This window comes from Hippocampus comes, unplaced genomic scaffold (assembly GCF_001891065.2).
Source record: "Hippocampus comes isolate QL1 unplaced genomic scaffold, H_comes_QL1_v1.1 scaffold207, whole genome shotgun sequence".
NCBI classification, from domain to species: Eukaryota; Metazoa; Chordata; class Actinopteri; order Syngnathiformes; family Syngnathidae; genus Hippocampus; species Hippocampus comes.
In genome coordinates this window covers 267,476-279,987 of record NW_017805146.1, presented here as the reverse complement: position 1 = coordinate 279,987, position 12,512 = coordinate 267,476, and the positions used below count along the sequence as shown (strand labels likewise).

Sequence of the window (12,512 nt, the reverse complement as noted above, 5' to 3'; positions counted from 1 at the left end):
TCTCTCTCTCTCTCTCTCTCTCTCTCTCTCTCTCTCTCTCTCTCTCTCTCTCTCTCTCTCACAAATGTGTGTAGACTTTTTATATTATTGGATTTGTGAAAATAAAACATGCAAAATGGTGTCCTACATTAATATTTTTGCATTTTATGTAAAATTGTTTGCTGTAATGGTATAATAATTGATTCTATTTTTAAAAAATGTACAGTTCATTTATTGGTAATTACAAAACTTTTTGTCGACATTAAAAAATCTGCTTTCTTCGAAACTCATATTTTATTTTGTTAGATAAAATACCTCCCCACAATCATTTAAAAATGTCATGAATTAAATATATAAATACAAAAAAATATTCACAGCGAGGGAGGAGGCGTGTCCTTTAACTGCCTTTCCTGCACTTTCAGCCAATCAGCAGTCAGCTCTCTTAGCCGCGGGCAGCCAATCAGCGACGACCTCACCTTCCCTTCGCTCGCCTGTGAAAGAATTTCCCAAAGCTTAACGATTAGCGACGCCAAATACAAACATCGCCGTGTTGATGTGTGTATGAATCATGTTGACATCGTGATAAAGTGCTAAAGTCGACTTTTGTGGACGGAAAGGAAGCGGAGGGAGGGGTACTAAACAAAAAACGCGGGCTTTACCTGCGGGGAAGAGACAACGGAGGGTGGCGGTGCGCGAGTGACAGGAGGAGGAACTGGAAAAAAAAAAACAGTCGGGGGAAAAAAAGAAAAGTGGACTTACCTGTACGCCAACTTCTGCCAACCCGCTCCCTCTTATCACCTGCTCCGACTTGAAAGTCCAGTTCCACCAGGCACCGAGCCGGGGAGAGGAGGTGAAATATGTCACAGGAGACAGACAAGTAAGTGATCACGCCTGCGGAGACGATCTTTGATACTCGTACCCAAACTGGGGAGGGGGGTCCCCGACCCCCCACTATTTTTCTTAGTTACTTTGGAACCTTTTTGGGGAAAATCATTCAAAGCACATATGTTGCATTTTAGAAACAGTCGCTTACTAATAATTTTTACATCACTTGTGGGTGTCTGATGATGTAAAGTTTTGGAGGGACGTTTGGTTTGGATTCCCCGTTTTTGGTTGGTTTTTTTTGGGGGGGGCAATGAAAATATATTAAACATACACGGACGTTGTTGTTTTGTTTGTTTTTTTTTAACTTCAATATTTGCATTTTACATTGCACTGCGCGAGCTCTAGGTCTTGTGTAAATATGCATATTAATAGCGTGTGATTATTCATCAAGAAGTGTGGGCAATGACATGGTGTTTGCCGTAAAGCCTCCCAATTTCAACTCATTTTTCTCAAACTTAGAATGTGCAATTTTGAGATCTGATGCGACTTCAGTCATCATTTTGTACATATTTAGTAAGTGGGTGATGACGTTAGATTGATTTGAATGAATGACTGTGGGGGTGATGGGGGAGCAAAAAAATTGTCAATAAAGTTAATAGTTAATTTTAAAAAAATCGCCATTTTCCTCATTTATAGAAAAAATATATCAAAAGGATGTCACATATTTATATATATTGTGCCCATTTTTCAAAATAAATGCCACCTGACTACAAATCCGACTTATCGAGCCAAACGGGTAAATTTTAACTTGATGTTGCATGCATCCATCCTACAACAGATCCCTCCTTGAATTTTGTAGTTCTCGAGCAAGAAGACAAAGAACATCAAACCCAAAACATTGAACATCAGCTCATCTAAAAACAACTACCCAATAGCAAAGGTGAAAACACAAGGGTACGTGCTCGAGAACACCCGTGACCCATGCCGACACATTGTTAGATGCCTGTATGGTGGCCACGTGGTTGCCACGGTGATGTCTCAAAGGCAAACACTCAGGAAGGGGTGCAGCATATTCGTGATTAGCCGAAACCTGCCGTCAAACTGGCCGTATGGATGTCCTGCTCGCGCTGACTAAATCCTTCTCATTTGGTTTCAGGGCTTTCTTGGAAGTGTTATTGAAAGGTGTGTGCGTCCAAGGCGCGACCGCCAATTTACATCTCACATTGTGTAACATGTGGCGTGCGCCTCGTGGAAACGCAGCCAAAATCAAGCTGTTGTGACAACACGGCGTGTTGAACAACTCGGTGTCATTTCTCCTCCTAAAGTGGGCCAACAGAGTGGCGAAGGCTCGACCCGCTAGCTTGAGACTCTTGCACGTGACACGGCACACAAGCAAGTGGGAAGCAAGATTGGAAGCCACACCCTCTTGAGTGTGGCAACCGTGTTGCCGACCAAACCAGCATAGCACGCTAACAGCCTCTCAGATGATGCTGCTCTCCGATTTAGCGGCACAGAAGTGTTTCTGTGCCGTCTGGAGTCCCGCTGACGATGAGCAGCAGCTCCTGAGCCCCTTCCGACTCTGTTGCTCACCAAAACAGCAGCACCACGAACAGACTCTCAGATGACCATGAGGTCAAGTCAAGTACAACTTTATTGTCAAATGCGTTTATGTCAAATGCGCTGCATGTGCAACATACAGCACAGATGAAATTTCTTCCCTCTCTTATTTCCTGATGAGAATCCAACATTTTTCCCAAGCTTCCCAGCCTGTTTTTTTTCTTTCCAAGAGCGGCCGATAGGTGGTCACGGTCTGATTCCAGAGGCTCCATGGATTCCCTTTGCTTCGGGTCTGATTTAAACATCCAACTTTAGCCTCGATGTGAAGGGTTTGCCAATCCTTAATTCATAAAGTGACTGTGGTGTCTGCCCAGCAAGCGTCTGGTGGTGGTGGTCCCCAACGAGAGCTCCTGTCCGGCCGTGCGGCGGGCCTACACCAGCGAGGACGAGGCATGGCGCTCGTACTTGGAGAACCCGCTGACGGCTGCCACCAAGGCCATGATGAGCATCAACGGCGACGAGGACAGCGCCAACGCCCTGGGCCTCCTCTACGACTACTACAAGGTCTCTTGGTGACTTTCGGGGAGGTGGCTGTCCAAACGCATGTAAAACGGGAGTCAGCACATCCACGTGTTGTCTTCCAGGTTCCGAAAGAAAAGAGACTCCTGACCGCTCCCAAAGTTACGGAAATAACGGAAGAGCAGGAGAAAAGGTTAGTCGACAGGCTAAATGGCCAAACAAAGAGTGGCGCGTTGTTTCTGGCATGGCGGCTCCGTGTTTGTCCAGGTTGGCCGGCAACCCCAGTGGCGTTGAGGCCGAGGCGTTGGACAACCGCGTCCAGGTTCTCAAGTCGGTCCCCGTCAACCTGTCACTCAACACCGAGCACCCCGGCGGTCCCGACCCCGCAGGCGGGGCGCCTTCTGCGGCTTTGGTGAAGGCCGAGTCCTACGTGCCCGTCTACACGCCCACGGTCGCCGGGCTCCACTACCGCCTGGACGGTGAGGAGGCGTCCCGGGTGGTCTACGAGCAGAGCCCCTACGAGGTGACCACCGTCAGCCACAGTTCCTACGTGAAGGAGGACCAGCGCAGCCCGCCGGACAGCCCCTCGTTTGACGAGGACGGGGACACGGTGAGAAATTTTTCAGGGGCTCCACATCTGTCCTTGCGATTCCTGGAAATTACCCCGAGGGGCTGAGTTCCTGTTCAAGTTCAAGCTCGGGTCCTTGAGACGATTTCATGCGTCTCATTGTGATGAACTTGTTGATCGATTCACCTGGTGTCAAGGGGCTGATAGATTTTATTTTCTCATTTTTTCAAAATGGGGGAGTGAAAAGCTCCATTGGCATCATTGTCGTTTGTGGGTTTTTTTTTTTTTGTTAGAAGTACCACACGCCTTCCTCCCTGGCGTCAGATGACTTCTTGTTCCAGCAGGACGCAGCGTAAGTCACCACCCAGTGTGCAAAGAGGGCCTGTTTTTTTTTTCCGTCCTTTTGTTATGACGAGTCTCATGACGTTGCAGCGACAGCTTCCAGTACACGCTGGACGCCACCCGCTCGCTACGCCAGAAACAGGGTGAGGGTCCCATGACCTACCTGAACAAGGGCCAGTTCTACGCCGTCACCCTCAACGAGCTGAGCTCCAACAAGCGCCTACGACACCCCATCAGCAAAGTGCGGGTGAGCGCCGCCTCCGTAGCATTGAGAGGTGTCACTAAAACCAATTTAAATTGAATGACCAACGGGTTGCGATTGAAAAAATGCGAGCATAGGGCGGCCCGGTGGGCGACCGGTTTGCACGTCGGCCTCGCAGTAAAGAGGTGCAGGGTTCGATTCTGGCTCCGCCCTTCTTGTGTGGTGTCGGCGTGTTCCTCCCACATTGCAAAAACATGCACAGCGGGCAACTGAGATTGTAAAATGTAAAAGAAACTCATGGCGAGCCATCTCATACCAAATGGAATCGTCATGCCTCTTCACTGAGCCAAATGGAATCGTTCCCACTTATTGAGCAATATGTCTTCAATCGCCTTTCGCCTTGGTTGCAGAGATGCACCGCAAAAATGGAACCGTTTCAATGGCAAAATTGGTTTGCAAACATGGTTGAATTTGCATGGGCCAGCGCTGCTGATTCTGAAGTCCTTGGGGAGATTGCATCGGCATGGCAACACATACGGGCTGGAATCTGATTGGATTAAAAAAAAACAAAAAAAAAAACAAGAACAATCTAAACATCCACATACATATACTGGAAACACAATTTCAAATATGAAGCCTTTTGGCCACTGCTGCACTTTTACTTGACATCAGTGGTCTTTTGTCTCAGAGTGTGATCATGGTGGTGTTCAGTGAGGACAAAAACAGAGACGAGCAGCTGAAATACTGGAAGTACTGGCACTCGCGGCAGCACACAGCCAAGCAAAGAGTCCTGGACATCGGTGAGACCTCTTTGATTTGGCTTTAATTCCAATGCTGGAATGCACTCGGTCGGTTTAAAAAAGCAAGAAAGGAAAAAAAAAAAGGCCACACTGAGAGCAAACAATCCCCCACCCTGCTCGCTGCCTACTCGCCTTCAGGCGAAACAGCCACCATGACACACACACACACACACACACACACACACACACACACACACACACACACACACACACACACACACCTGAAGAATAGTGAATTGTTGCTGGAACAACTCCACTATGGTGATGTGTGTGTTTGTGTGTGTGTGTGAGAGAGAGAGATTTGTTAGTGTGTTTGACAAGCTCGGGCCTGCTAGCGCCACGAAACGTTTTGAGGTATGTGACACACTCGCACACACACGTACATATAGACACGCACATGCAGCTTGTCGGGACAGGGAGCGGAATGTGAAGATGCTCGGTCCGTTTAAAAAGAATGATTTTTCTCATCGACATCATGGGGGTATTCATGCTTGATCATCAGCAAACACGCACGCATGCATGCACGCATTGACATAAACACACGCATTCTGTCATCCAGTACTGATATTTTTCTTCATCTGGATTGACAATGTGTTTCATTGAACTTTTTCATTTATTACTTTGTTACATACAATCAAGAAATAGAAATCCTCCAATTTCCAACTTCCTCTCGTTTTGCAACAGAAGTGTCCATGAGAACAGAAAAACCTTCCTGACTATTTAAAATGTATGTAAAATAAATGTAACGTATGCAAATATTTTTATGAAAAAAAAAACGTTAACATTCATCAAATAGTTCATTGCCAGTTCCACTTCTCTGAAAAGTAGACAACAACAATGAGCATGAATAGATTTTTAACCACAAATTGCTCAAGAACGAATTGCTCATTTTGGATCCTGGAAAGGTCGTCAACTGCGTAGCGCATCCCGACGGAGATTTTCCTGTTGACCTCACAACCGAAACTCTGGCGCAAGCTGAGCACAGATTGACGTGAACCATCCAGCCAGGCGGTTGGCTAAATCACAAGCGACTCTGCACCCCTTTCCGCTGGCTTGATGCAACCCGAAACCGCCAGGAGAGCTGATTTGAATAGCAGCGGAGGAGGGCCTGGGCGTGAGTGATGTACAGGTGCCTCGGGCCACGTCACCCAATACATGAGCTCAGTTAAAAAGGGGTGTGGGCTTCTTGTTTCCTGTCTCCATTGTGCACCTGTTGCGGAGCAAGGAAAGACCGGCCGGCATATAAACACAATCCCCAGACCCCAGGATGGATAGCCCCCCCGGCCCCAGCGGCTCTGTCGTGTGAAACAATTGATTTGTTTTGAAGGTTGGTGCGCAAATGCCCAGTCGCCTCTTCCATACAGAGGCCCTGCAAAAGCGCCAAATCAGAGACAGCGCGGAGGACCCGGCCGCCCTCGGCGGGCCTTTGCCTTTCACACCGAATCCGGTAAAGGCAGAATATTGCCGCCGAGGCAAAGGGGCTGCATGAGCGCCAAAAGAGAAGAGTGCCTGGAATTCATCCACCCGTTGCTTTCACACCGAACCCAGCAATCATGCCGCTTCTGACCCTTAGAGAACATTGGCAGCTTGTTACCGGCGGTGTGAAAGGGACTATTTGTTCCTCCACGTAACAGAATTCCTGAGACACTCCCGTTTGCTCTGCGGCCATCAAAAGGGTCTCCTGAGCGGCCTTTTGAAGCCAGAGACTTTGTTTGTCCGGGCCAGATAAGGCTTTAGCTTGCCAAATTGAAGCGTGCGCCGTTGGATTGCTTATCAGGAACAAACAATGGCTACCTGCTTGTGACTTTTAATGACCACTCTGTGCCCCACCCAGCCCCCCCCCCCTTTTTTTTTTTTTTTTTTTTAAACGCTGTGATTCTCCTTCCAGCCGACTACAAGGAGAGCTTCAACACCATTGGCAACATCGAAGAAATCGCCTACAACGCCATCTCCTTCACGTGGGATGTCAACGAAGAGGCCAAGGTGAGAAAAACAACTGGACATTAAAATAACATGAAAATTAAAAAAAAACATTTTTGCAAATAGCAACCAATCAGTGGACGGAAAAATGCTGACGGAGAATTTGAAATCCGATGGGTTGCCGACATAGTCCCATTGCTAATATGCTTGAAATGGATCCAGCACTCTTCATTCTAAAGGATGTGATTAGCACGCCATCGTGCTTAAGCTGAACTCTGATTGGACCCCCTCAAAAAAATGAACATCGTTGATTAAAAGCGGTGCAGCCAAAAGAAGCGCGACAACATTTCCGTTATTGACATGTAAACCCTCTGCAAACCAGTCGGGTATGTTTAACAATGCCAGAGGTGTGTCGGGAAATAAAAAGCAGCCGGACAGGTTTTTTCTTTTTCTTCTTCGTCTTTTTTTTTTTTTTTCTGACTCGGTTGTTGGCAAACAAGCGCAAAGTGGACAAATGAGTCAGGAATTGGCTCATCGGTAGTACAAATGCCACAAGACTCTCAAAACGTGATAAGTTAGGAACGCTAAACAGGTTCTCGTGCTAATTGGACACTTCTGCTCTTCTGGAGTGAAATGAGCGGTTAACATGGCGTTGTCGGGCGATGGTTGGCCGGAGGGTGCCACGCTTTTAGCTTGCCAGCAAAACATGAGGAAGCCTACCAGTCGGAGGGAAACGTATCATCATCGTTATTATTATCATTCCAAAGTGGTCCGTTTCTCCGTAGTTCACTGTTATTTTATTAGCTTGTACATTTGTTGTGCAGTAGAAAGGAGTGAACGTTCATCAAATGTTGAATGATCCTCGTTGTTGTCAGTAGCGCTGCTCTCAAACTGGCAAAGCAACGAGTTAAAAAAAGCGGTTGCCCGTCCGCAAACAGCAGGTACTTGTTGTCCCGACCGCTGCGTGACACCCCCAAAATCGAGGTACCGCCGTGCTAGGTGACGGCTCGACAAATTAAAAAATACAAACAAACCAAGAAAAACACGCCGTTGTGCTCATTTCACTTTGGAAGATTTGACGCCGTTTCAAGCTCCTTAGCGCGAGCATTCAGCTGGTGTCGAAAGAGACCAGGACAACCCGACGGAGCCTGAGATTTTGAACACTCCTGAAGAAAAGAGAAGGCCCGCCAAGCGTTGAAGGTCCTTTGCGAACAGTGTCATTGGAGCGGTTGAGACTTTTAAATGAGCAGCACACAATGGCAAGAGGAAGAACCCATCCCGACTTCCCGTTTCCTCCTGTGACACGCGATGAATCGGGCAAACGTCCATGACACTGCCACTGTGCCGTCCGTTAGATCTTCATCACGGTCAACTGCCTGAGTACGGACTTCTCGTCGCAGAAGGGCGTCAAGGGTCTCCCTCTGATGATCCAGATAGACACGTACAGCTACAACAACCGCAGCAACAAGCCTCTGCACAGGGCCTACTCGCAGATCAAGGTCTTCTGTGACAAGGTCAGACACCAGACACCTGAATACGTTGGAGCTGGTATCGTTTGGGTTGCTGGAAAGAGGGGGAGGGGGTCGGCTTGGTCATTTTCCACCCCAGGTTGAATAAGACACACCTTCATATGTCAAGGATGGCATTTATTTTTCGCTATGAACACGACATGGAGAGGGGGAAAAAATAAGATGAGGCGGGTGGGGGTTGTCCATTCAAACAACACATAAAAGTGGCCCAAATGATTGTCTCAAACCAAACCGATACTTTGGTTCGGCTGACTTGGCCGGATCGTGGCACAAGTGCTCCCTCTTGTGGTCACACCTGTCCACACCACATTCCTTCTTTGGCTTGCCTCCATTTGAGTTCACGATGTCTTTCAGGGAGCAGAGCGTAAAATAAGAGACGAAGAGAGGAAGCTGTTCCGCAAGAAATCCAAAGGTACCGAGTCTCACAATAAATCTGAGTTCATGAGCAGATTCCGAATGGATCACGTGAAAGCAGAAGCTGTTGAAGCACTTCTCCTTTGCTGTGCAGCGAAAGATGGCACCGTGGGCGTCATCACGGTACCCAAGAAGTCAGACACCACCTATTTCAAGACCATGACCGACCTGGAAGCGCAACCTGTCCTTTTCATCCCCGACGTCCACTTTGGAAACCTCCAGAGGGCCGGACAGGTACGCTCTGCCATGAAAACTCTCTCATATGTATGTGTGTGTGTGTGTGTGTGTATATACACACACACACACACACACACACACATATATATATATATGTATGTATGCAGATTATGTAACAAAAGCTACGTTTTCAGGTGTTCACCTTCAACACGGAGGAAATGGAGCGAGAAGGGTGAGCGCGCCCAAACAGGAAGTGTCATTTACATCGGCTCAAAGAGATATGCAAAAGAGATGCACAACACAGGAAGCGTGCATGGAGACAAAGCAAATCAATCTTTTTCATGACAATGTCTGCGCCAGGAGCGTGCTGGTGAAGAGGATGTTCCGGCCGTCGGAGGACGACTTGTGTCCGTCGCCGCAGAAACAGATCAAGGAGGAAGCGCACAAGAGAGGTATAAAATGGCGGCTGTACTTAATATTGGCACTGGCTCGAGCCTCCATTTTATGGAACACTGTTCAGGCATTTGCTCCAAAGCCTTCACACACATATACACACACACACACACACGCACACACACACACACACACACACACACACACACACACACACCAGCACACTAGTAAAATGACAGTGTCCCCACGCACAGTCGTAACGCTTATTAGTGTCCTGTACTAGTAGCCAAGTAGTAACTACCCACTCGTAGTTTTGCCTGACTGGAAATGTGATTGTCCTCCTAGTGGCCAGAATTTTATACAGCGGTGGACAAAAAGTTATTAGTATGACCCTGTGGTACTACTAGAGCGTTCAGCGTTCTGAACTAGTAAGGTCAAAGATTGTACGAGTACACGGCCCCTAGGATGGACACCGGGGATATTGAATAAATGCTCATGCGGCCCACCATAAAGCACGAGAATGCTCCGAGAGGCTACTAGTGTGTGACACATGCCTACGACATAGTCGGGGGCCCTGTTGCGTTAGTAGCGCGGCACTGTAGTTGGCTAGTAAGCTTTAAATGTGTAACTGTGACAAAGGTGCCACTAGTAGTTGTCGTTGGATTGGCGTGACTCCCACTGACGTGGCGCATTTGTCCTGTCACAGTGCTGCTGTACGTCCGCAAGGAGACGGACGAGGTGTTTGACGCACTCATGCTCAAGTCGCCGACGCTGCGAGGCCTGGTGGAGGCAGTGAGTGGCGGCCGCCATTTTATCTTCCCCCCATTGCGACATTTTTCTTTTTTTCGTCAAAACAGCACAGTCAGCATTTTCATTTGGTTCACAGATATCGGAGAAGTACGGCGTGACCACCGAGAAGATTGCCAAAGTCTACAAGAAAAGCAAAAAAGGGTGAACCGGAGATCGCAACAATTGGGTTTCGCATAAGTTGTCTTTCATTCCACTTTTTATTGCGCCAGTATGCTAAAACCTGCCTTTTTTTCGGTGGGGGGTGGGTTGTCCAGCATCCTGGTGAACATGGACGACAATATCATCGAGCACTACTCCAATGAGGACACGTTTATCCTGCACATCGAGAGCTACGCCGACACCTACAAGGTCACGCTGACCGAAATCTGAACCGCACGCACATGGAAAAAAAGTTGAAGACTCCAGGTTACTCTTGCACCGAGTAATCGCCACTCTAATGGTCCTTAAGGGCTGCAATCATGGCGCCCATATTCACGGCTCCACTGTGCAAAGTCTCTTGTCATGGTGTGCATACTTGATTTGGATTGCTAAGTCCCCTCGTCATCATGGAAGCATTTCGCCCGCATTCATTCTTCGTTAGTGGCTTCTTTGCATGCCCACCTTGATTTGGTTTTAGTGTTGTTTATTTAGTTATATTATTTATTTCTTTTCTTGAAATTTCTGTGCGTGTGTGTGTGTGTGTGTGTGTGCGCGCGCGCGCGCGCGTGTATGTGTGTGTGCATCCATCGATTTCAAGTACAATACTTCACATTTCAGCGATTTCCCAGCAAGTCGCCCTCAATGAGAGCCCTTGCGTGACTTTTATAAATACAACAATGTCGAGATTCACGTCAGCATGTGCTAAGACGTGAATAAAAACACGTGCCGTGGAAATCTGTGACAAACTCATCGACTCTCATGCGTGTTTATTGCCAGATTCAGTTTTATGCGCATTTTGTGGGTATTTTTTTTTTTCAGGACCGATAAAAACATACACTTGGCCCAATTGTCTTTATTTGAATGACAAAACGGACATCCTACACAGACGTTAACAATATAAAATCTAACCCCCCAAAATATATGACAGTGACGTCCTTGTTTGTTCAACAGGTAACAAATGTACAGTATACATACATGATACAATACTGTGTGTGAGTGTGTGTGTGTGATATATGTCTGCGGTCTGCTAATTTCGAATGGAATATATATATATATACATATATATACATATATATATTCTATATTTGGCACTTTGACCACAGGATGCTCATGGAAGCCTGGCCTGTTACACCGTCATTGTCACAGATCTTTTTTTTTTCTTTTTCTTTTTGATGATTATTTGTTTCCTCACCCCCTTACACACACACACACACACACAACTACAAAATTGTGTCTTCACACCACCAGGGATTAAAAGAAAGAATACTTAAAAAGTCAAGTGAAATTTAAATTTGGTGCAGCTTTAAAGCATGACAAGCAAAACAAACACACGTGGGACAAAAAATGGTGATCCAAGTGGCCATTATGGGGAACGTTACTTCCCGCGATGCCATTTTGTGGCGTGACTGCAATGCAACACAGATGTGGTCCTGGTCCAGCATAAATAGATGACATCTTTTTTGCCCTTTCAAGTAAAAGAAAAACATCCTATTGCAATAATGCACTGTATACCTTTTTTGAAAGAGGTAAATCCATCATAAAAGAATGGAACACTACATATCCTTAAAAAGCAATTTTGTTTTTGTGTATGTATGTGTTGAATTTTGGAGGAAAAAAAAAAACTCAAAATGATTGTTCCCCTGGCCAAAAATTGAATTCATGGGAGCTTTGAAAATGTATTTGGCGGAAATAAACAATGCAATTATTTTGAAAATTATACAACTGACAAAAATTTTCAAATGTTTTGAGAAATGTAATTGTTGAAACGATTGTGTTTTTATTTGGTAAAAATACATTGGCATAAAATGAATTTAAACTGGAAAATAATTACAAAAATAATTTTACTCGTTGAAAAGATTAATAAGCATTGACTATTCAACATTTCATTTTGAGTTGAAGTGATATTTTTTAAATTAGTTACAATTCTTTAAAAATTTAAATAAATGTATCTACAAAATGTATTTATGTTCACAAGTCAGACTTTACCGGACAATTACCAAAAAAAAAAAAAGTTTTTTTCCACCGCCAACGCCGAGCTCCAGTTGGCGCATTTTGTTAAAATTCTAAAAAGAAATGAAACCGCAGAGGAACAAAAGATTTTTTTTTGTATTATTATATCTTCTTTTTATCTCTAAATGTCCAGCCAGCATGCTGCTCATTTGGGACTCGACTGTAACATTCCTCCTTCAGAAATTCAAATCCTTCAGAAATGGAAAAAAAAAACAAAAAAAAAAACAACCAAACATTTCCCACGATGCTCCACTTCCAGTACTTGTCGTTCACTGAGTCTTTCCAAAACAAAAAGCACAGCAGCAAACATGGGTTCAGTGCAGTTCCGT

The 12,512-nt window shown here is 45.9% G+C and overlaps 1 protein-coding gene and 1 long non-coding RNA gene across 3 annotated transcripts; one reads left to right on the top strand and one right to left on the bottom strand.

Moving 5' to 3' along the window:
* Positions 1-195: 195 nt before the first annotated feature.
* LOC109514653 (uncharacterized) lies at positions 196-714 on the bottom strand. The gene is made up of 2 exons (XR_002168018.1): positions 639-714; positions 196-470 (listed from the first exon to the last, which is right to left on the bottom strand). It is a non-coding gene; the product is annotated as an uncharacterized LOC109514653 (long non-coding RNA).
* On the top strand, positions 477-10,923 carry grhl2b (grainyhead-like transcription factor 2b). Of its 2 annotated transcripts, none has more exons than XM_019867785.1 (16): positions 477-856; positions 2,736-2,925; positions 3,006-3,073; positions 3,148-3,490; positions 3,742-3,800; positions 3,887-4,037; positions 4,681-4,792; positions 6,681-6,775; positions 8,068-8,226; positions 8,596-8,653; positions 8,750-8,889; positions 9,027-9,064; positions 9,193-9,284; positions 9,932-10,017; positions 10,112-10,176; positions 10,290-10,923. In XM_019867785.1, the coding sequence occupies exons 1-16, from the start codon at positions 837-839 to the stop codon at positions 10,402-10,404; spliced, it is 1,791 nt and encodes a 596-aa protein (XP_019723344.1). In that variant the 5' UTR covers positions 477-836; the 3' UTR covers positions 10,405-10,923. The 2 variants fall into 2 exon arrangements, with proteins under 2 accessions (XP_019723344.1, XP_019723343.1); XM_019867784.1 differs by having other exon boundaries at positions 3,881-4,037.
* The last annotated feature ends 1,589 nt before the right edge of the window (positions 10,924-12,512 follow it).

Coding starts and splice junctions, on each gene's coding strand:
- grhl2b (XM_019867784.1), top strand. CDS start 837: ATGTCACAGGAGACAGACAA. Junction 2,926..3,005: donor TCCTCTACGACTACTACAAG/GTCTCTTGGTGA, acceptor GTTGTCTTCCAG/GTTCCGAAAGAAAAGAGACT. Junction 3,074..3,147: donor ACGGAAGAGCAGGAGAAAAG/GTTAGTCGACAG, acceptor GTGTTTGTCCAG/GTTGGCCGGCAACCCCAGTG.